The sequence below is a fragment of the Dermacentor silvarum genome, chromosome 7 (assembly GCF_013339745.2).
Source record: "Dermacentor silvarum isolate Dsil-2018 chromosome 7, BIME_Dsil_1.4, whole genome shotgun sequence".
NCBI lineage: Eukaryota > Metazoa > Arthropoda > Arachnida > Ixodida > Ixodidae > Dermacentor > Dermacentor silvarum.
The window spans coordinates 117750488-117771835 of record NC_051160.1 but is presented as its reverse complement, the minus strand read 5'-3'; the positions used below and the strand labels follow the sequence as shown (position 1 = coordinate 117771835).

Genomic DNA, 21348 nt, shown 5'->3' with positions numbered 1-21348 from the left:
ACAAGCGCTTGCGTGGCTCAGTAGTAATCTGACTCCCACGCAGCGGGTACGGATACAATCCCGGCAGGAACCGGGTACTTTTTGTTCGCATTTCCAGCTACAGCGGTTACGGTCACCAAACGCCGTCGGCGGGGGCAGCGGCGGACACCATCGTGAACCGAAATGGCTATTGGAATGAGCCCATAACGACTTACGCTGTGAAATAGTTAAATAGTTGAAATAATGAAATCGTGGAATAGTGGAACTAAAGAAAAGAGCATAGACAATTTGAGCTCTATTGTGTATTCACAAGAAATGTGTAAAGTGAAAGCTTCGAGTTCGCTTCTTGCATTCACTCTTTGCTAACATGCTAAAGCGCGTTACAGACGGGAATTAGACGATGAAACATGTAAAACATGCTCACTCAGGTCAGAAATCGCGCGCCATTCCACGGCTGTGAAGGTGAATGACTAAGACGGACAACGCCATACGACTCGTACGTAGAGTGGGCAAATGGCACCACAGCCTTTTTCATTGGCATATTTTGGAGGAAGATGAGGATTTACTGCGGACCCCTTTGAAATCGGGCGGCGACAAATAGTCACCTAGCTTTCTTGACTTAATCAGGCATCCTATACACGCTTTTTCTTCTATCATTTCGGGGGCGCTATAACGTAAAATGATTCCAAACTCCTGACGTCATATTTACGTAACCAGCGATGCAAGCATCGGGCGGTCACCCGCAGCATTGTCTGAACAACCAAATCAAACACTCGCCTCGTTTATAGGAGGTCACCTTTGTTCGCTTTCAAAACCAATAACATTGTCTACACTCAGCGGCTTTTCTTATCTAATTTGCTGACAAGAGGCGAGTAGCATGCTCTAGTGAAGCGGGTTTCGATGGGGTCGAGCCAGCACAGTTAAAATAGATAGCCGCATGAAGAGGGTGGTGCCGGCTTCTCCGATTGGTCCGCTTCGCCTTACTTAGCTTGTGGTGGTTGGTCGAAAGTCGCGGCGGCGTGCAACGGAAGGACAAGAATGCCGCTAAATCGGATCCTCAGCAAGGAGAGTTGGCAGAGCGATGTCGTATGCATGCCGAAAGGGCTCTATAAGGTTTTACTGCCAAGCCAAACGGTTTATCATGCGCAAATAAATACATGCTCACCGGCAGGTGCGAGTAACGACGGCCTAAGTGATCGGTGGGCAGTCATCTTCTATTCCTTTCGGAACGGGGCAGTCTGTGGCTATTCAGAAAAAATGTCAGTTTTGTTCGGCATATTCATGCATTTTTTGCCTACACGTCACCTTGACGTGGTGAATTTTCGTGGTTTTGTGAGGTCGCGTGACAGACAGGCGAAGTGGCCGTAGCCAGAAAACATTGGGCCAATAGCAGAGAGCTAATGGTGAAAAGGCGCTGAATCAGGAATGATTATTTTTCTTTTGTGCGGTTTAATCATGCATAATCAGTGTGTACACGTTATATCAGATGGCGAGCTATCGTGGTGTTCGTGACGTCGCGTGACAGGCTGAAGTTGGGAGTGGCCCCAAAATGTTTTGACCAATCATGGAGGCTGATTGCAGAAATTGGAATCAAAACAGTTTGGAATCATTTTACGTTATAGCGACCCTGCATACATCGCCATTATCATTTTAGAGCGCAGCTCTTAGGCGCCTGTTCCTGCGGCAAGAATCGGCCTCCCTCGGCGTAACCGAGTGAACGAGCACGATGAACGGGAACGCGGAGTGCAGCGTGAGAATACAAGCGCGCGCGGGACTGGCGACGACCACTACGAGACGGCGCCAGAGGAGTGCGCCGTCGTGTGTTCATCGAATCCATGTGTCGAGTGCGTTCAGCGACACCAAATCTGCACACAAAGCGCTGCGTGAGCAGAGGTCTGTCTGCGGCGGCTGCTGTGAATCGCGCGAACGCGATGCCTACGTGTTGCCTGTAGTGATCTCCCGATAAGCGAGGCAGTCGCGTCCCACTTTGCTCCGTTTGTGACGTGCGGCACTAGACACATTGTCCGCACAAGCGAATATATTGCGAAATAAAAATACGTATATAGATATCTATGCGTAAATTTTGCATCAAGGAGTATCGTGATCGTCGGGGATTTTTCCTCTTTCACAGAACTTCTCTATCTACCTTGCACCACTACTTATACATGTAACGGATCCAATCGCATCAATCATCTCCCTGCTTTTTTGGACCAATACTCTATACGTCTCTTTTTCACCTCAACTGTTGATCGGTTGATGCTTTCGTTCACTTTTGATTCAAGCTATTCTGGAAGGCGTGCGTTGCCCTACGGGTCTCACTGGGTTATTACCTTCGTATTCCATTGGGATGTGCTGAGTAGTTTCCGGATTTCGGAACCTGAAACAGCCGCATTGCCATCTAAGCAGTGCGCACTGAAACCTGTCCACGACTATGCAGAAGCTCGCTGGCGCTTATTAGAGGGTTATTTTTATTGTGTTAGCAATGATATGGAGACTCCAGGCTGATTTCTGCTGTCGATGTTGCCGTGAGGTTCCGTACAATGTCCAAGGGCGACAGAATTGTCTGCGCACCGTATGCTGCATGTGCGACTGAAAGCGTGCGAGGGTGAGCCGGCGATCGCGGCTGAATCACGCGTACGCAAAGGAGAGGAGTGGGAAGAAGCGCTACGTCTTCCAGTCGCGCGCAACGCTTCGGAGGAAGCATAGGGCCGCGTTCTACTTCGGGCAGCCCGAGCGGCCGCGTGCGCCCAACCGGCCCGAGAGGCTCCGGGAGGAGGGTATAGAGGTTGGGGGTAAACGCGTTCTACGGCGCGCCCGCACACTCGGGCCGCTGTATCTTGAAATCCATCTGCGGCGAGGGCAGAGTCCGCCCTGCGCTGTGTTTTCGCGGCTTACTCCCCGTTGATGCAAGCGGCGGCACGAAGGTCAATTTGCCCGCTGCTGCCGCCACGCTTACTCACTGCAGCATTCTGACAGCAAGTTTCCGCGGTCAGCGAGTGAGATGCGTTCATGTGTCCTTGTGCACGCGTGGTACCACGCTTGGTAATTTAGTTAGTATTCCTGTGTTTACAAGTTCATACGGCCGATAAAACTACTATTATTAATTCCCATAGATGTGCACTAATTTGCTATCGTAATCGATGCTTCGCCTATCAGGCGAAACTGCCACTTTTATTTATTTTCGGAGGAACGAAGCAAGCAGTCTTGCCAGTTCACATGCTTAATGGTGCTCGCCGAGGAACGTGATCTGGTACACAATAGGAGAAATCAAAATGCATAGTCATCAGACAACAATGGCCGCGTCTGCCATATTGGCTACGGCTCAATTTCGAGGCTTTTTTGAGGCGCGGTGATCGTCGCCATGCTACTTCTAAGGAATGCAAAACACAACAATCACCTTTATTTTTTTTTAAATTATAGAACAGGGAACTTCACTGTGATGCTAACGGTCAAGCAAGCCAAGGCGTCTAGTTATTGCAGCCTTGTATATGCGTCTGCACGGAATTTACACAAGGAGTACTGATTTAAAACAAAACATATGCCGCGTTTTTTTTTTTTTCATTTTAACGAGATAACGTCAGGGACCCCGTGTCGCACAAATTCCGTCCAGAATTCCGCACAAATTTGCACAAATTCGCGTCCACGGCCGAGAAAGTCATCCCGAACCAGCCTGGCCATGCAGGCCCTCCGCATGGCGCAACAACGTTAGTGCATCAATTGAACTTCTCAAAGTACAATGCGCCAGAAAAAAAATTCTAAAGTATGACTTAACCGCAACCTACCGATGTGATAGCGTCGGACTCTAACTTGAATATACGAGGAAACATAATTATGTTGCGCGAAAACACAAAACCCCTTATCCATCATTTCTACGATTCATACAGCGGCGCACCCGGGCCTGTTCCTTGCAAAATCACCATCTTGATGGCGCTCGCCTCCTCGGCAGCGGCGCGCGAAGGGGAAGGTGGAGAAAAAAGAAAGCTGTAGTTAGCGGGAAACCTCACGAGCAGTCAAGGATCTTTGAATGCTATCGCGTTCCGCTCTTGAAGGCGATGCTTAAGCGTACTCTAATCTTTTTTTTCTTCTTCTTTTTTGCGATGACATGCGCTAGAAGCTTAAGCTAAGTGCCCTAAAAAATTGCTCATCCGGCACTGATGCTGTTCATCGAAGCTAGTAATAAAGGTTCGACTAACAAAGAAACACAAGGGGATTAAACGCATAGAAACGTGCGGAAAATGTACACAGATGTGTTTAAGCAGTACGTGAAATGTGGTTTCGGCGCAACAAAACTAAGAGGAAAGAAGAAGCGACAGAGAGAGCGGCAGAAAAGACAGTTCTGCCCATGGTTCTGCGCATGTCATTCCTGTGTGCATAAAAGATGGATGTTTCTATGTAATAAATTCAGTTGCAAGCTGGCGCTCTTCCTGTCCCTTTTGCTTTCCTCTTAGTTTTGTCGCGCCAGAACCACATTTCAAGCATGAACCAACTATCCCAACATCGCATTCTGCTGAATTCACCAGTACGCTGCGCGATGAAGAAGCGGCTGCTTGAGGACACAGCGTGAGCCTTGTATTTCTCGACTTTGCGCTGCTACGATTATGTGCAGTACCAATGTCCCACCGACGTCGCTATTACTCTGCCATTTCTGTACCGTTTGGAAAAACTTCATTCAGTGAACTTTACTAAGCAATCATGCATGCCACTTCAGTGAATATGTGCAAGAAACAATGCTCCCTCCGCTCTCACATACTAAAGTGAAAAAGGAAATTTTTAAAGAATGTATTGGCTAGGGTTGCGTGTATTTTTCAACTCCGTAAGGGAAAAACTGAGGTGCCACCGTATTTGATGTAAAATCTCTTCATTCTAAGCAAAACATACGTTTCATCACTTGGATATGCATTCTTATAAATTAGTTAGCAATAGGCACCATTTTCAAGATCAGTAGACATTCCGGTAGAAAAATAAACGATTTTCAAAGATTTACGGCTGCACGACCCGCGTCGGCCATGTCTACATTCACATCACCCTCTCTGTTCGTCGTTCCAAGCTCGTGCGTACCTAGTTTTCTTCCGCTTCCTGCGGAGGCGACACCAGCGTGCGTCGTTTGCATAAGAAGCTGCCGTTCTCCATTTAGAATTTCACTTCTACCCGTCGTAATGGGGAGGCCGCGTATAGTGCGCACTCCCGAGGAGCAGCGCGCCTACGAATAGCGACGGCGAAAACAGATGCGAGAATGCAATCGGCGGCGGTGAGCGGCAAACACCGATGAAGATCGTTCCCTAGAGGCCAGCCGCAAGCGGCTCGCCAGGCAAGCGCACTCAAGCCGTGTGCTCCACGTCGTGTGCGAAACAGCTTCGCTTGTCATCCATTTTAACAGAGGGGAATGGCTCATGATTTTTTTTTCTACGAATTCTAGATCGCCCTGTGATGGTGAAAATTCGTAATCTTTATCGGTTTGGAAATAATTAGAGACAAACAACTGGTGCAACAACCCCCCGGGTGTCTTCAATCGATGTGCAAAAAACCTTTTAGCCATGAAAAGTCGTAAAACGCCCCTAAAAATTTCGAAGTACGGTGCAGTAAACAACAGTGCATCGCATAAAAATTCGCGTTTCTTTTCGTTTCCACATTTTGTCGATGCAGTACCGTAAGCGGAAGATTTTCAAAGTTCTTTTTTGTACAAAGGTTACCGTTGCCTTTCAGCAAGCATTTCAACGCAGCTCATGTGGCACAAAATGTCGCACGAAGCTTTTTTTTATTCAGGCGGGGGGTGCTGGCGTAGCACCTATTGCACTAGTCGTCGTATCGACACAAGGTAAACAGACGTCTCTTATATGCTACCCTGACGCTGCAACAGCAGCACCCGGCTAAGAACAGCGTATACGTGGGCCACTGCTTTGCACGCGCATTTCAGCTTATTCGCTCATGTTATTCCGGCCACTCATGTAAAAACTTCAGCCCTAGGTTGTTACCGGTGTTGCCTTGAATGGCTTGCTTTGCTTACAGAAGCGAACAGCTGTCGGACGACCAAACACGACAATGTTCAAAGCAGTAGCTATGCGTGTGGCTATGCTATCGAGCGAACAGTTCGGTTTTGATGTGAGCACCAAACTGGCTGATAGCGCTTCGCGGTATGTCGATATATAGCGGTTGACCATTCGAGTAACCATTATGTTGAGTGCAAATTAAACGGCGATATACGCCGTCTCTTGCATTTATAAAGCTATAAACCAAGGTATAGGCTGGAAGAAATGCCTAGAAATAGGACATATATACTGATCTCATTATTACTGGTTCACACGTGTAATTGCTTCCGTGGCAGCGCAGAGAAGTGCACAGTTTATGTGTTTTTATAATAACCTTGATGGTCGATTAACTGTTTGGTTGGCCGTTTGTTGTTCAACAGAACGGTTTCTGGTAGGCAACGTGAAAACGTTCCTAATAGCTGGGACCTTCAGCACGACATACACGGTGCAGTGGCACCTGCTCAACTTTGCCGCAAAGCCAGACATACAAAGCAGAGTGCAGCGAGAAATCGACGAAGTGGTTGGTGCGGACAGGCGGCCAAGATGGGAAGATCGAAGGCGTATGCCTTATACACTGGCCTGCTGCTGGGAAATCCACCGGTGGAAGCCGGCGCCGCCGCTTGGCGTACCGAGGGAGTAAGTCACACGAAATGTTCTTGGTGCTTGCGCGCGGTCATTTGCTGAGTGCAAGCACATACTACAGCTGGATGAATGACGCCTAGTACAACTTCTAGGAACGGCTAAACAGGCTGTTTTGCGTATAAGCGGCTTCATAATTTTTCTTACACAGAGATACTATAGGTAAAATGTTGCCTGTTGTTTTTCGCCAAACGTGGGCTCAATACGCAGGCGACTGCATGAATGTTGCAGCTGTGCTGACTGATATTACACATAGAACGAATGAAGTGCATTGGCGGGACCCAATGGGTCATGTACATGGTTAAGAAAGTTTTAATGATCGATCTTCTCTACAGAGGAAGAGATCATCAGACCTACCTTTGATTGGTGTGGAGTGAAGCTTTCGTGAACTGCACAGAAGAAACTTTGATTCGCAGATATCTCAAACAAATCGGCGAAAAACTTCAACAATAGTTGCTAGATGCACGCACCGTGAAAGTCGTTGTGGAAAGTAATTTCTACTACATGTTACCTGCACCCCAAATCAGATCTGAGGGTTATTTGAGAAGAATGTACAGTGTGGCAATTAAATTTGAATGTCTTTTTTTTCGGATTCAAATAAAACGAGCCCAGTTATCGGTAGCTTACAAGAAGTTAAATTACGGTGAGTTTGTACGAATTACCCCTTGAGTTAAAGCGCAAGAAACGACGGCACAAGAAGGGAAGACAAGACAGATCGAGCGCTATCGGTAGTTACCTGCACTGTGCATTAAATTACTCAAGCATGCCAAATCTGTCCCAGTCTGTCTTCCATGCCTTGATTTTTACACGTGGCTTTTTTCGATTGCTCCTGTATATCATACAGAAGTAGCGGTCACAGCAGGTGTAATAAGAAATTAGACGGTAGTGACGCCACATCTGAAGTTCCGAAATCAACAGTAGGGAAAGTTAATTCATTCTTACTAGAAACAGTCGCCACGTGAAGTTGGCCTTGCCACCGTATTTCCTCATATCCTGCTTTCCGTGAATATGGATTTCAGCTTGTCATTCACAATAAGAATATCTTATGAGCCGTGCCGTGAGCATGTCATTTTTCCACTGGAAGGTTTCGTCGTAAATTTCTATAGTGTACATTATAGAATGAAAACGCATAAAAATTTTTGTTGGTCGCATTGTTCGGCACGTAATTTTCCTCTGCAAAGTTGCAGGCAATGCTGTAGCTCCTCATGAATGATGATGCACCTCACTGCAGGGCTAACGAGGACATCGTGATCAATGACTTTTTCATACCAAAAGGCACCGTGGTCCTATTTAACATGTGGGCAGCACACTATGACGTTGGTCTATGGTCTGAACCACATCGCTTCGACCCTAGCCGATTTCTTGACAAGGATGGATTGTTCGTACATGAAAAGCTCGATAACGTGGTTTCATTTTCAGCGGGTAAGTTGAGTGTGTTTTTGTAGTTGTTTTAGTAATTATACAGCTGAAATTGAGACTATAGACAATATTGGAGGCAATAAATTGTTACTACAGACTGATAGTCTGTTCGGCGAAAAATTCGCAGAAACACCTACTGTATATCATGCTTTTGTGAACTGCCTTCGACCAAAGTATGCTGCGATTGTAGGATATAATCACATCAGGTAAGTTCATTCATAATCAACGCAGTAGAAATTAAGAAATGTACACTTGAAATGAATTACGAAATTCCTTACACCAAACGAATTCCATGTTTGAGATGAAAGACGATGAAATACGCTTTTAGAATTAAAAAGAGATTATACAAAAATAAGTTTAACATGCCTAGAAATTACCCATGCGCGTGAAGCTTGTGGTGACAATACATTTTTTTCGTGTGGCAGTTAACCAAGAATATTATAACAATTACAACGGACCCGCATGATTATCGCTTGCGTACGGTTAATGCATCTCCTTGGAGAACGTGCCCTTGAATGTGGGGGTGTGCCCATGGAATAACAACATAGGGAGGGCACATTATGACTCGAAAATAATTGATCGTTGTCTTAGAGAAGTGCCTAATATGCTTAGTAAATCTCCGTTGTCATTTTCTATCTTACTATATAACTTATAACGATCTATGGTTACGTGCACACCAAATTGTAAGGAACCCAGTCTAAAAACACCACAGGAAGTTTCAGTCTGTCGTATTTTGGGACGTCCTGTAGTCTGACGTCTGTTGTTTGTAGTCGGAAGTTCTGTAGTCTGACGTGCTGTAGTTCTTGATCAATATTTTACTGAAAAAGATAACAGAGAACTATTCAGGACTACGTAAATGTGTAAAAAATTTAAAGGTAAAAAAATTCTCAGTCGACGATTTGCGCTTACGACCTAACGCGTCTGAATCCAGTATATTACCACTGCACAGCTCCGAACGCCTTTGTACTGGTACATTTCGACCATGTCAACCGTAAAAATGTCTACGCTGGGTTTTGACGTACGTTTATAGTCAAGGTGCGCTTTCACTCTATAGAAGAGAAAGGTGTTACTATAGACAAGTACTCCGTGAAGTGCTAGATGATGATTTTGCTTTATGATATTGTAAAGGAAAATTGCTGCGCAGACGTATGCGTTGCAACTTTATATGGTTATGTTTATATTCAGAAATACACGACGGCGACCTGGACGGTGTAAGGGTCCTCATTGGTAATTTATACTGCTGTCTCTCTCATTACACTTTTTCAGCACGAATATGATTTGTGTGTTCAGTGCAAACTAGCTACATACACATTTGTGGATAAGGGCTCATTTACACAACATACCTGTTTCTCACGGTAGCGCCTATGCCAGAATACCGACACCCGAGCGAGACAGATTTTCGTGCAGCTTTTGGAACAACCCAAAAACGTCTTTTCCGCTCGACGAAAGCTTATGCAATATTTCTGGGCAACTAACTAGTGTGCTGAGCGTAACAATACCTGCACTCCACAGGACTGTGTGTCGCATCTTGCAACAGAAAAAAATGGATACGCAGCCATTGCCGCAGATGCGATGATTTCGATCAGCGGCCGATCTTGAGGAGTCCGGTAGGGCAATTGTTTGTGCCGTGTCATCATGGCACAATTACGGCGATAGGCTACGTTGACTTAAGTGCAGGTGTCGGTGCCATCAGCATTGCCGGATTCGGAGAACGCAGCTTTGAATACCGCGTGACAGAAAAGTACAGTGCACAGCACCGATGTGTAACTGTCATAATATTGTAAAACTTTGCGAAGGAAAGCGCTTTTGTCGCGACGTCAGAACTTAAGTCGTAGCGAAAAAAAGTGGCGCATTTCTAATGCCGGGGAAGAAAGCGTCTGTCTTCGCGACAGAGAGTTGCTGTTGTGACGTCATAATCGTTTCATGATATAAAGTATTTGTTGCGACTTTGGAACTGTTGTTGGTGCGACAGAATGTTTCTGTTGCGGCTTCAGAACTCTTGGTTGTCGCGACAGAATTTTGCTATTGCGACCTCAGAATTTCTGTTGTACGATCACAAATGTCTGTCGCAACTACAGAAACGACAAGAACTTCTGTCGTACTGGCCGATATTTCTGTAGCAGCGACATAAATTGCTGTAGTTCCAACAGAAAGTTGTGTTGTCTTTTTAAAGCAGAGATTTATGGGTGAAGTCGGTAATGGGTACCAGAATACAAATATCACGCTTGGTGCACTTCAAGGGCAGCGTGCGCAATATACATGGAAATGCGATGCTCTGAGTTATCTTTAAGGAATGCGAAAAACAACAATGCCCTTTGCTCACTTTTCTTGCCTGAGAAGACAGGCTCACTCAATAAAGAACTAATAGTGTAAGACAGTATGTGCTACTTGAAAAAATACTTGTGTTTTATGTGCCAAAACCACGATATGATTCTGAGGCCTGCCCAGTTGGGGACTCTGGGTTAATTTTGATTAACTGGGGTTCTTTAACGTGCTCCTAATGCACGGTATAGGGGCGTTTTTGCATTAAGACCACATCGAAATGGGACCGCCACGGGCGGGATTTGATTCCGTACCCGTGGGTTTAGCAGCACCACGCCAAAGCCACTACATTTGCTGTTCTGCTCCACTTAAACATGCGTAGATATCAAAATGCAAAACTTCTAATGCGTCAATCTGTTGCATGATCGACAAAATGGTAATACGAATGTGGAATATACACAAAATACAATATTTATTATGGAACATTTATTAGTAACCTTAGATATAGGTACCTCAATTTATTTTTTGGAAGCCTCAAAACCTACGGAAATCATTATCGCGATGCCGTTAAGGGTCCTGTGTAGCACAGAATCCGGTGTCGGGGTCAGGCGTCGCTGTCAGCGTCCGACGTCGACGCCGGTTGTCCTATATGAGAGCAATCATCCGAAACCATGCATCCTGAACCACGCAGGCCCTTCGCGTTGCGCGCAGGAATTACTGAACTAATTGAATTTCTCAAAATAAAATGCGTCAGAAAATTTGTAAAGTACGACTTACACGCAACCTACAGACATGATTTCGTCAAATTGTAATTTGAATATAAGAGAAAACGTACTTCTCTTACGCGGAAAATCAAACACAAACCCGTTTTCCAGCTGTCGTTTGAGGTTTGTCGATCACTTCACTAATTAGAATGGGCGGGTGCTAGTGCTTCACCCTAGCCGTGGTAACAAGAATTAAAAGAATCAAAGAAAGGTGTCACCAAAGAAACTAAACAAACAAAATAGTTCAAATAAGCAACACAAAAAAGAACACGAAAACTCGCCTTCGTGCATCGCGTTCGCCGCCACCGTTTCCAGTTAAACATCACGATTGCACTTGCCGGGAAACGTGACAAGCAGTCAGCAATCTTTGAATGCTATCGCGTTCCACTCTTAAATACGAAGCTTAAGCGTCATCCAAGTTCCCTATGGTTAAGTGCTGACGACAGCAGTTAAATTTGTCTGTCGGCGGACTATGTTAAGATGAGGTGTCGCTAAATAGCTTAACTTTTCATATTCATCGTTCATCTTGTTCTGATTCATCTCGAGACGCCCTAGACACGTTAGCGCAGAGTTTACAGCATTTGTGCGTATGAAAACCAGGGACGTGGGTTCAATCCCCGCCCGCAGCGACCGCATTTCGATAATACTGCTCACAATTACGTTTACGTACCGAGATTTTAGTCCAAGTGAAATATTGCCATAGGGTCAATATTATTCTTGAACACTGCAATATGTCGTATTGCGAATCGCTTGCGCCAATTTGGTGCTTTAAAGACCAGCACACTGTCGACACGGCCTTTGCACAAAGACTAATCATTACAAGCACTACTGTTCTCGTATCTACGAGGTGAATTTATTTGTTAAAGACTTCGGGAAGGAATGCTACGATCAAACTTTGCTACACATCGTGCACCAGAATACGTAGCTCACAAAAAAAGTAGTAAGGATAATATTTATGTTCAGTATAGCTGCCAGAAAGGAGACTGAAAAGGCCTAATGAGACAAATACTTACTCCGAAATTTGAGTTTAAGCCTCCGGAACTCTATCTCTCAGATTTGCCACTGCAATTCATCAAGATAGCATGAGCTACACAGGTTTGGTTAAATTACCATACTGCGTAGGCTTCCCTTGCAGTATGCACGCTCATTCAAAAAGTGACATAATTTTCTAGACCAATGAAGGTACTGTTACCAGTTTATTTGTGAATAAACAAGACGATAATGCATCCGTACCAACTTGCACAATTGTCAGTGCTACTCAACGATAATAGACGAGAGACTGCACTTTTCAGTTGATAACAGTGGTTTGCTTACCTTAGTGCAGGCCGGAAACAAACATCAATTAGCCTATTTGCAATAGCAGGCAAAACTTCATTGAATAAATGTAGATAAGAAATCACGTGGCTAGTCGCTTGGTCTCTGAAAAACCTGTCTTCATTCAAAGTGTGCGACTATCAGTTACGTGAACGTTAGTGTGTTGGTGCGTGCTGACTGGCACATTCTCGGTAACACATAGAAGGCGAAACGCCTGCCGACGTGTCAAAATCCTCAATGGACGTACGCGGTCAAAGGAAAAACAAAAGAGCACCATCCCTAATCTGAGTGGTCCCTTGAATGGCAGAGATTCCATAAAGAATTGTAGCAGCCGTACTTACTTCAGTAGAGAAGGTAATAAACAAAATATTCAAGCAACTATAAACTAGCCACAAACAGTAAAATTCATTAAAAAGTCATAGTAAAGTGTTTCATATGGATGTTGAATGAGTGTAGTTGTATGAGTGTATATTAAAAACCAAGAATAATACATTGGTGGGTAATTTCGTCGTAGATAGAGAAAACAAGAGGAAGGCAATTACTCTAGAAGTTGCATTGGTGCATGTGCAAGTGGCAGTACAGGCAGAGTTGTTTAGTATGAGGAAAAAAATTCAACACTGGATGTTTAACACTGGATGTAATTCATGCCAGCAAGAAATTGAAAGCGCGAAATGGTGCTTGCATCTTATATATTGTGAACTGGGGTAGAACAGTGTCATCGTAGTGAGGTTTTATTTGAAGGATAAAGGAGAATTGTATGTTTACTATACGTACATATAACACAGACGCGCCATTTTTGAAGTCACCAGAGGCAAATGTGATACATGTAATTCTCGCGCGCCAAACTTTTTGCTGTTATTGGTAGAACAGTTAAAAGTCTTCTGTTGTTATTTATCTGGTGCATGAAGCACTGGTACAGCCTGATCAACTTTAGATTTCACAAAACACATCAATGGCGACGACCTCTAAACAGCTTGTGGCTACGTACCAAGACAGTAATCTGGGAAGTTCACCTATAAAATGAACATTATCTTACAGGGTATCTGACTAAAAGATTCGACTTACGTGAATAATGCTGCATGCGAAAACAGAACAATAACTAAGATTTTGAGGATTAAAATGTAATTATAAATATGAATCATACAGCTGACCCTCATTAAAGTATGAAATTCTTACACGACCGAAATGAAAATTAGGATTTCATGGTAAAAGGGGAGTGCTAGTAGAAGAGGCTATTGCACACAGAATTCACATTACATATAACAACGAGAGAACACTTGCTCACCTGCGTAATAAGCATGTATTACCTGAAAATAAATTGTATTTTGAAGATAATACAGGCAAAAACGAAAGCCTGGTATGAGGATGCAAGTGAACGTATAAGTACCAGTGTGTTATTCAGCCCAATATTGGCAGCTATGTAAGCACATTGTCATGTAACTTTTACATTAAGGGTAATATAAAATGGGCTACGTTAAGATTGGTTTACACAGAATGGGAATTCAATTTTCTTCATTTCAATCCACTGTGCCACCGATAGGCAATTTTTTTCAGTGTTGAAAAGGTCAATCCAACAAATTTATGATTGCAATAGTGGAAGGATGTAATGCAGCAAAGAATATTGCTTCTAACCCACTAGCGCCCACTGTGCTTTTGAAAGTACAGCTCCAGCTTAATTTGTAAATAAGAAAGAAACAATAAAATGACATGTTTAGAAAAGTTTATGTTTTATTATTTACGAACGGTATTGCCAAGATTACCTCATTACAGTTGTTTTTGTCAGCTGCACGATGTCTTTTATACATTCTCAGAATTGAAGTGCTAGCCAGAGAAAGTCGAGCTGTGCACGCAGCTAATTTAATTTTTCCATGCTTAGTATTCGCTTCACAAGCAGAATGTTTGTGTATACGTTTCACAAACAAATGCCGTAACTGACGAATGCAAAACATTGCATATAAAGTGTATCTGTTTGGCCTGAAACAAAAATGAATGTGGGTGTGTGTGGCCATGTACTATCGACCAAAAAAGTTTACGGACCAAGGGATCTGACAAAGAGCTGAATATCTCCGCAGCCTCAAAACGCACCCTGGTATTCCCATTTGCAGCCTCTACTGGTATATGCGAATAAAATTGTGATGTGAGGTTTTACTAGCTACTTTTAAAGGCTGCGCTGATATTTAGCGTTTTTTGAGGTCCTGTGGTCCATAAACGTTTTTGGTCAATAGTACGTGGCGCCTACGTGTTGCTAAATAGTTTGGCTCATTCTCAAACACATATGACCATTTTAAACGATATTTCTGCATAATGTATTTTTTTAGTTTTTGCTAGCTAAACAAAATTTACGACATGGTTGAAGCTGTGAAGAGAGAATAACCATCTGATGAATAATTTTTTTCTCGGGCTTCCTTTCTTGCTCTCTAGAAAAATGACAATGCTCTTTTTTAAATTAAATTCTTACCGAGCATTGTTGCCGTAAATTTGGGTAAAAATGCTGCAGAAATTCTGAGAATTGTCTAGTAATGAATAAGCATTGCTTGTCTCGGCTTTTACTCCGCTTTTGCATACTATTGTTTACATGCTTTTCTTAGCAAATGCATGTCTACTCATGGCCTTCTCTGTGGCAAAGAATGCTTAGGCTTTAGTAGACAATTGTGAAATTTTCTCCCCGCATCCGGCCCGTTCAAGAAAATCGTACCGATTGAGTCGGCACGCCGGGCACGAGCTCCTCTTGACGGGGTAGAGCGAGCGAAAGGTAACACCAGCTGCCGCAGTAGCACGTGAGGTGTTGCGTTAGGGGAGAGTGCATCCCCACGATGCCATGTCACCCTCGATGTCGCTCTCGCAAGCCTGTGCTACGCGCGTTCCTTATCCGTGCAAGCTCTCGCGTGCGTTCTAACTGCACCTTGGTAAGGCATAATGAAAACGTGCCAAGCGTCTCAACGTGCTTGCTTGCCTGCGAGGAGTTAATAACTCGAAGGACGCTCAGAAGTACTCAATACAACGCTGTGCCACCCCACAATCTCAAGTTAGCCCACTCCCAAATTTATATAGGTCCACCCCCAAATGGCAAGTAGGCCCACCTCGAAAATGAAGTTCACCTACCCCAATATGTAAGTTGGCTAAGCCTCAAACTTTAATTGCGCCACCCCCCAAGCGTCAAGTTTACCCATCTCCGAATTTACGTTGTCCCACACGCAAATTTCAAGTTGGACCATCCACAGATTTCAACGTGGTCCACCCATAAATTTAAGTTGGACCAACCCCAATTTTCCAGTTGGCCCACCCCAAATGTAAGTTTGCCCACGGCCACATTTGGCCCACCCTCAAATTCCAAGTTGGCCCAGCCCCAAATTCAGTTAGCCCAGAAACACCACCTAATTTCAAACTGGCCTACCACCAAATTTCAGTTCGCCCATCCCCAATATAAGCTTCCCGAAGTATTTTCTATGGAGCTCTAGGTATCACTACGGGTATTATCTTTTTTATATTTTTGCGGAATAAATGGTTCCTTATTGCTTTAAAGCTACCAATCATCTACATTTACACTATTGTGACGATTAAACATCAACTTTGCAAATTACACATTTTTGTGCTGATACAAGGCATAGCACATTAACATGACGAGCTGGTGTACTCGCAAAAAATGCTCATGTATTATTAAAACAATTCATATATTTTATAAAGATCTTTATAAATAGAGACCTATGTTAGTGACTAGAATAACGAGTAGTGCAAGCTTCAATCTGGACGGAGAGAAAGACAGAGAAACCAGAGAGGCGTCTGGGATTTGTGATTTATGTTTATATTCTGGGCTGACTATATGTGAAAATGCATGTACACGATGGGTGCACCACCCGCTGATTAGAGACTATTGTAAGATGCCATTATTGTTTATATTGTTACGAAAGTGAAAGTGCCCTTTGTGTGTCTGCAGATACCGTTGTACCGCCGTTGTCTGCGAAATGTGTCCCAGTCGCCTGTTCTCCTGCAACCGACAGAACATTTGATGCTGCCGTAGAGCCCGTCCCCCTTAGTTGCATTAAGAAGAGTGTTCTGGTCCCCTATTGCACGCTGTCGGTTATTGACGGGCGTACTGTTTTATGGACGCTAACTTGCACCAATGAACCCACAATACTACGAGAGGGTCTGAAACTTGCAGCTATTCGTGAACATCAAGTGTTGGCGCTCGCCATCTTCGCAGAAGGCACCGATGCCACGGATGAGTCCCATTCAGCTGCATGCGCGACGGACACTTCCATAATGGCTATGGTAAACAAATCGCTCAGTACGAACCAACGTCAGGAGCTCGCGAATATTCTACGAAAGCACGTCGCGGTGTTCGACTTTTCCCAGCGAGAAACTCCACCTACCTTTCCACCTTCTCGTGTACAACACCGCATAGACACAGGATCTCACCAGCCTCTGCGACAAAAGCCATACCGGGTGTCCCCTTCGGAGCGCAAGGTCATCAATGACCAAGTCCATGACATGCTAAAGAAAAACGTTATTCAAGTGTCGAGTAGTCCGTGGGCAGCCCCAGTAATTCTAGTCAGAAAGAAAGATGGCACATGGCGATTTTGCGTTGATTACCGCCGCCTCAACGCCGTTACCAAGAAAGACGTATACCCTTTGCCACGGATTGATGAGGCTATAGATTGCCTTTCTTCGGCCTCATACTTTTCGAGTGTAAACTTGCGGTCCGAATACTGGCAGATTCCGATGCACAAGGCAGACAAGGAAAAAACGGCATTCGTTACACCAGAAGGACTTTTCGAATTTAATGTGATGCAGTTCGGGCTGTGTAACGCGCCCGCAACTTTTGAGCGATTCATGGACAACATTCTGCGTGGTTTGAAGTCACATCGCACATCCACTGACGTGTCTGCTTCACAAAGGCGTTCAATTTGACTGGACCCCAGAATGTACGTCTGCTTTTCGTGAACTGAAGTTCCGTTTGACGTTCCATCCCGTTCTCAAACACTTCGACCCTGCGGCTCCAACAGAACTACACACGGATGCTAGTGGTATTGGTGTCGGCGCTGTTCTTATTCAACGCTTCGACATCAACGAACACGTCGTAGCGTACGCGAGTCGCTCTCTAAGCAAGCCCGAGCGCAATTACACCGTCACGGAACAGGAATGTCTCGCAGTGATTTTCGCAGTGCAGCGCTTTCGGTGATACCTGTACGGACGCCCTTTCACCATCATCACAGACCATCACTCTTTGTGCTGGCTTGTCAATCTGCGTGATCCATCTGGTAGACTTGCACGTTGCACCCTCCGTCTACAGGAGTACGACTTCACCGTTTCATATAAAAGCGGTCGACGGCACGCCGACGCAGACGGCCTTTCGCGGCTACCGCTTCCCACGATGGACTGTGGCGCAGCCAATTTCGACCACTACATCGTATCCTTGGAGCCAGCATTTCCTAATCTAAGTACCTTTAAGACTGAGTAGCAAAACGACGACACTTTAAAGCAACTGCTGGCTGCCAAAAAGACAACAGCCAATCGCTTTTGCACAGGTGATGGGCTCCTATATAAGAAGAACTATTCTACCACAGGCTCACGATATCTCCTCGTGGTCCCGAAAAGCCTACGCACTTCCATCGTGCGGGCTATGCATGATGACCCAACCTCCGGTCATTTGGGAGCAGCTAGAACGCTTTACCGTCTTCAAGAAAGAGTTTACTGGCCCAATATGCATCAGACGACGCGGCAGTACGTGTCTAGCTGCAACGAATGCCAACGTCGCAAGCGTCCCACAAGTACTCCTCCCGGTAGATTACACCCTGTTCCACCCCCAAGGGCTCCATTCGAGCAAGTCGGCGTCGACCTTCTCGGCCCGTTTCCACGGTCCTCTAACGGAAATCGTTGGATCGTCGTGTGCACTGACCACCTGACACGCTACTGCGAGACGGCTGCCATACCATCGGCTACTGCAGCCGACGTGTGCCTTTTCTTGCTACGATTTATCATTCTCCGACACGGGCCTCCTAAAGTCGTTATTAGCGATCGTGGGCGACAGTTTACTGCAGATGTGGAAGAAATGCTTCGTCTATGTTGTTCAAGTTTTCGACACTCTACGCCGTACCATCCCCAAACAAACGGCCTCACGGAACGCACCAACAGAACTCTCACGAACATGCTGTCCATGTACATCTCAGCAGATCACAAGAACTGGGACAGTGTTCTACCTTTCGTGACTTATGCATTTAACACCGCCCAGCACGAAACTACCGGCTACAGCCCCTTCTTTCTCCTTTACGCCCAGCCGCCACGTTATACCCTTGATACGATTTTCCCATTTATGAACCACGATGATGCCTCCATATCTGAGACCATCTGTCGTGCAGAAGCCCGATGCCTTGCTTATTTACGCACTCTTGCTTCACAAGATCGCTCAAAGGCACGTTACGACCGCCGACGCCGACACGTCACATATGATCCAGGTGACTTAGTGTGGCTATGGACGCCAACAAGAAAACGTGGGTTGTGCGAAAAACTACTGGCACATTATGTTGGACCTTATGTTGTCTAGAGCGTATAAGCGAATTGAATTACCGTATAGCGCGCCTCCATTCAAATGGTCGACGCTCTTCAAAGACTGAAGTGACTCATGTTGCCCGCTTGAAGCCCTTTACCCCTCGAGATGCTGTTTGACTTGCCCGGTGGGCTTCGTCTGCGCGGGGGGATGTGTTACAAGCGTGAAAGTGTTGTGTTTTTTGGGTATGTGCCATATGCTGTAGTGGGACACAGATACGAGGGGTGGAAGAAGAGGACGTCTTGCAAGGGATCACGGAACCTAGGCTAGCGCTCAAGAAAGTGGGGTACGTCGTGTCCCAATAAACCCTCTCCTAACAGAATAACCCGTAACAATATTCTTGAGACTTTCTTCTCCAGTCCAGTGGAGTGATTGAACTTCTACATTGTATGCACCACTTTTTTTCCTCACCGTGTTGCTGTGCAAACGTTGCTTATATGAAAAGGCTATGTTAAACCCTGTATGTTGTAGGTTAGACGTATTCAAGAGTTAAGGAGTAGCCGGCGCCTTACTTGTGCGTCAACATCTCCTCATATCATATCAATAAAAAAAATTTTAACATAGCCTTGCAATTGACCCATAATACTGCTGGCCTAATGACTATCAATTGGCTTCATTCAATAAGCACACTGCTCATATTCATGTTCAGTGGCCACTGTACTCGAGCGTCGCATATAGTGAAACAGGCATGAAAAAGAATACTTGAAAGCTGGGAATACAGATTAAAAAACCGATACTTTATGTCTGCCTGACGCAATTAAATTAAGACACAACAAAAACAGACAAATAACAAATGCAAGAGAGACTACGATTTATTAAGAAATTAGTATGTTCTTACATGAGGACTGTTACGTACAACTCTTCGCAATTTCCTCATATACAATGACATTATCCGAATTGTACAGGCCAGACGTCCCAGCACTGCCAAATACACTTCCGCCCATTTGAAGTGCACATGTTTGAAGAAATATGTTTGAAAAGCACGCGGAACGTAGTCTGAGAATCACTGTGACGATTGTGGAAACAGTAGCAAACTACCACCATCTCCCGGTTTTTGGATTTATAATTGTGCCTCTTGTCTCTGAGAATGATCTCGTACGCTGAGAAGGAACGCCCGACGGCGGTGAACGCCTTAAAAAGTAAATTGCAAACAAAACAAAAGCCGCGTGCACATCACATTTTCATTTCGTCTTTTGCTCTTCGCTCTTCTTTCCCCTGACGACTCTCCGCGGTTTCGCATTCGCCAAACGCTCGCGCAATGTCAGCGCGGTGGCATATGCAGGCCGGCGCGTCTCTTTTCAATGCTGCAAGCAGTTGTTTTCCGGAGTTGGTTGAACTAGAGGACTAGGTTGAACCCCATAGAGTTCCGAACAGTCAATGTTGCCCGGTGACATGAATAACGGTCTCTAACATCACTCGAAAGCGAAACTTGAGGGTAAATAGTGTTCATATAGGCGCCGATATTGAAAATAGGCATTTAGAGGCATTTAGGCACAAACGCCAAAATAGGCATTTATAGGCACTATAAAAACACTATAAAAACCCTTCTTAACCTCTAATTCATGCTCATATATCAAAGTGGGGCGATAGGAGCGCAAGAAACAAAAAGGCATTTGCCTAAAATCCAGTCTCCAAGCATAACACTTCTGGGATAATTGTCCGTTGTATTACCCTTTGTTACATTCAACATTGTATTCCTCTGATTGCCTGCATTCTAGTTCCTGAGTTTGCTTTCTTCACTTCATTACAGGGAAGCGGTCATGCCCAGGAGAGGTGTTTGCCTCAATGAAGATCTTCCTGATGGTGACATGTCTTCTACAAAAGTATCGTATCGTCCTTGAACAGCCACTACAGTACGACCTCGACGACCCGTCCACAAGAATCGAGAAATTGGACCACGTTAGAATGTGCTTTCTGCCTCGTTATTCAGCTGAAGATTGAAGTTTCGAGAAAAAGCATAGCACTCACGATTGCTGGGACATGCTTCACGGCCTCGTATGAGCAGGCCTTACGAGTTATGAGGTCATGTTTGAACTGCACCAAACGTACTGCGCTTCGCAATGATGCATAAAAACTCGTACAATCATGTTGACAGCCTTTTCTTATTATTTTCAAAATTTTCTGCAATACCGCAGCACCGTGTAGTTGCTCTTTTAAGGCGTGATTGAGAAACATCCGTGCTTACAGAATGTTTAATGCATCGCCTACAGTTGTATGGCGTATGTCCTAGGAGCGTTAAAATTTAACTAATGAAGTTAAGGAACAAGCACGCTAGAACCAAACCAATTTACGAAGATTTTTGTATTTCCTTCGCTCTGTAATTACGTTACACACATGCATAGACACAACATGGTTAGTGACAAAGAAGCGGAACAAATGAAAGCCTTCTGTCACTTTTCCA

The 21348-nt window shown here is 44.8% G+C and overlaps 1 protein-coding gene across 1 annotated transcript in view; it reads left to right on the top strand.

Moving 5' to 3' along the window:
- LOC119459121 (cytochrome P450 2C31-like) overlaps positions 1 to 21016 on the top strand; it is a 58676-nt gene extending 37660 nt beyond the window's left edge. Inside the window, exons 6-8 of the mRNA XM_049671147.1 lie at positions 6386 to 6641; positions 7876 to 8066; positions 20698 to 21016. Of these exons, the coding sequence (XP_049527104.1) occupies positions 6386 to 6641; positions 7876 to 8066; positions 20698 to 20888 (638 nt within the window). The 3' untranslated portion in view covers positions 20889 to 21016. The remainder of the gene's footprint in view (positions 1 to 6385; positions 6642 to 7875; positions 8067 to 20697) is intronic.
- Positions 21017 to 21348: the final 332 nt, after the last annotated feature.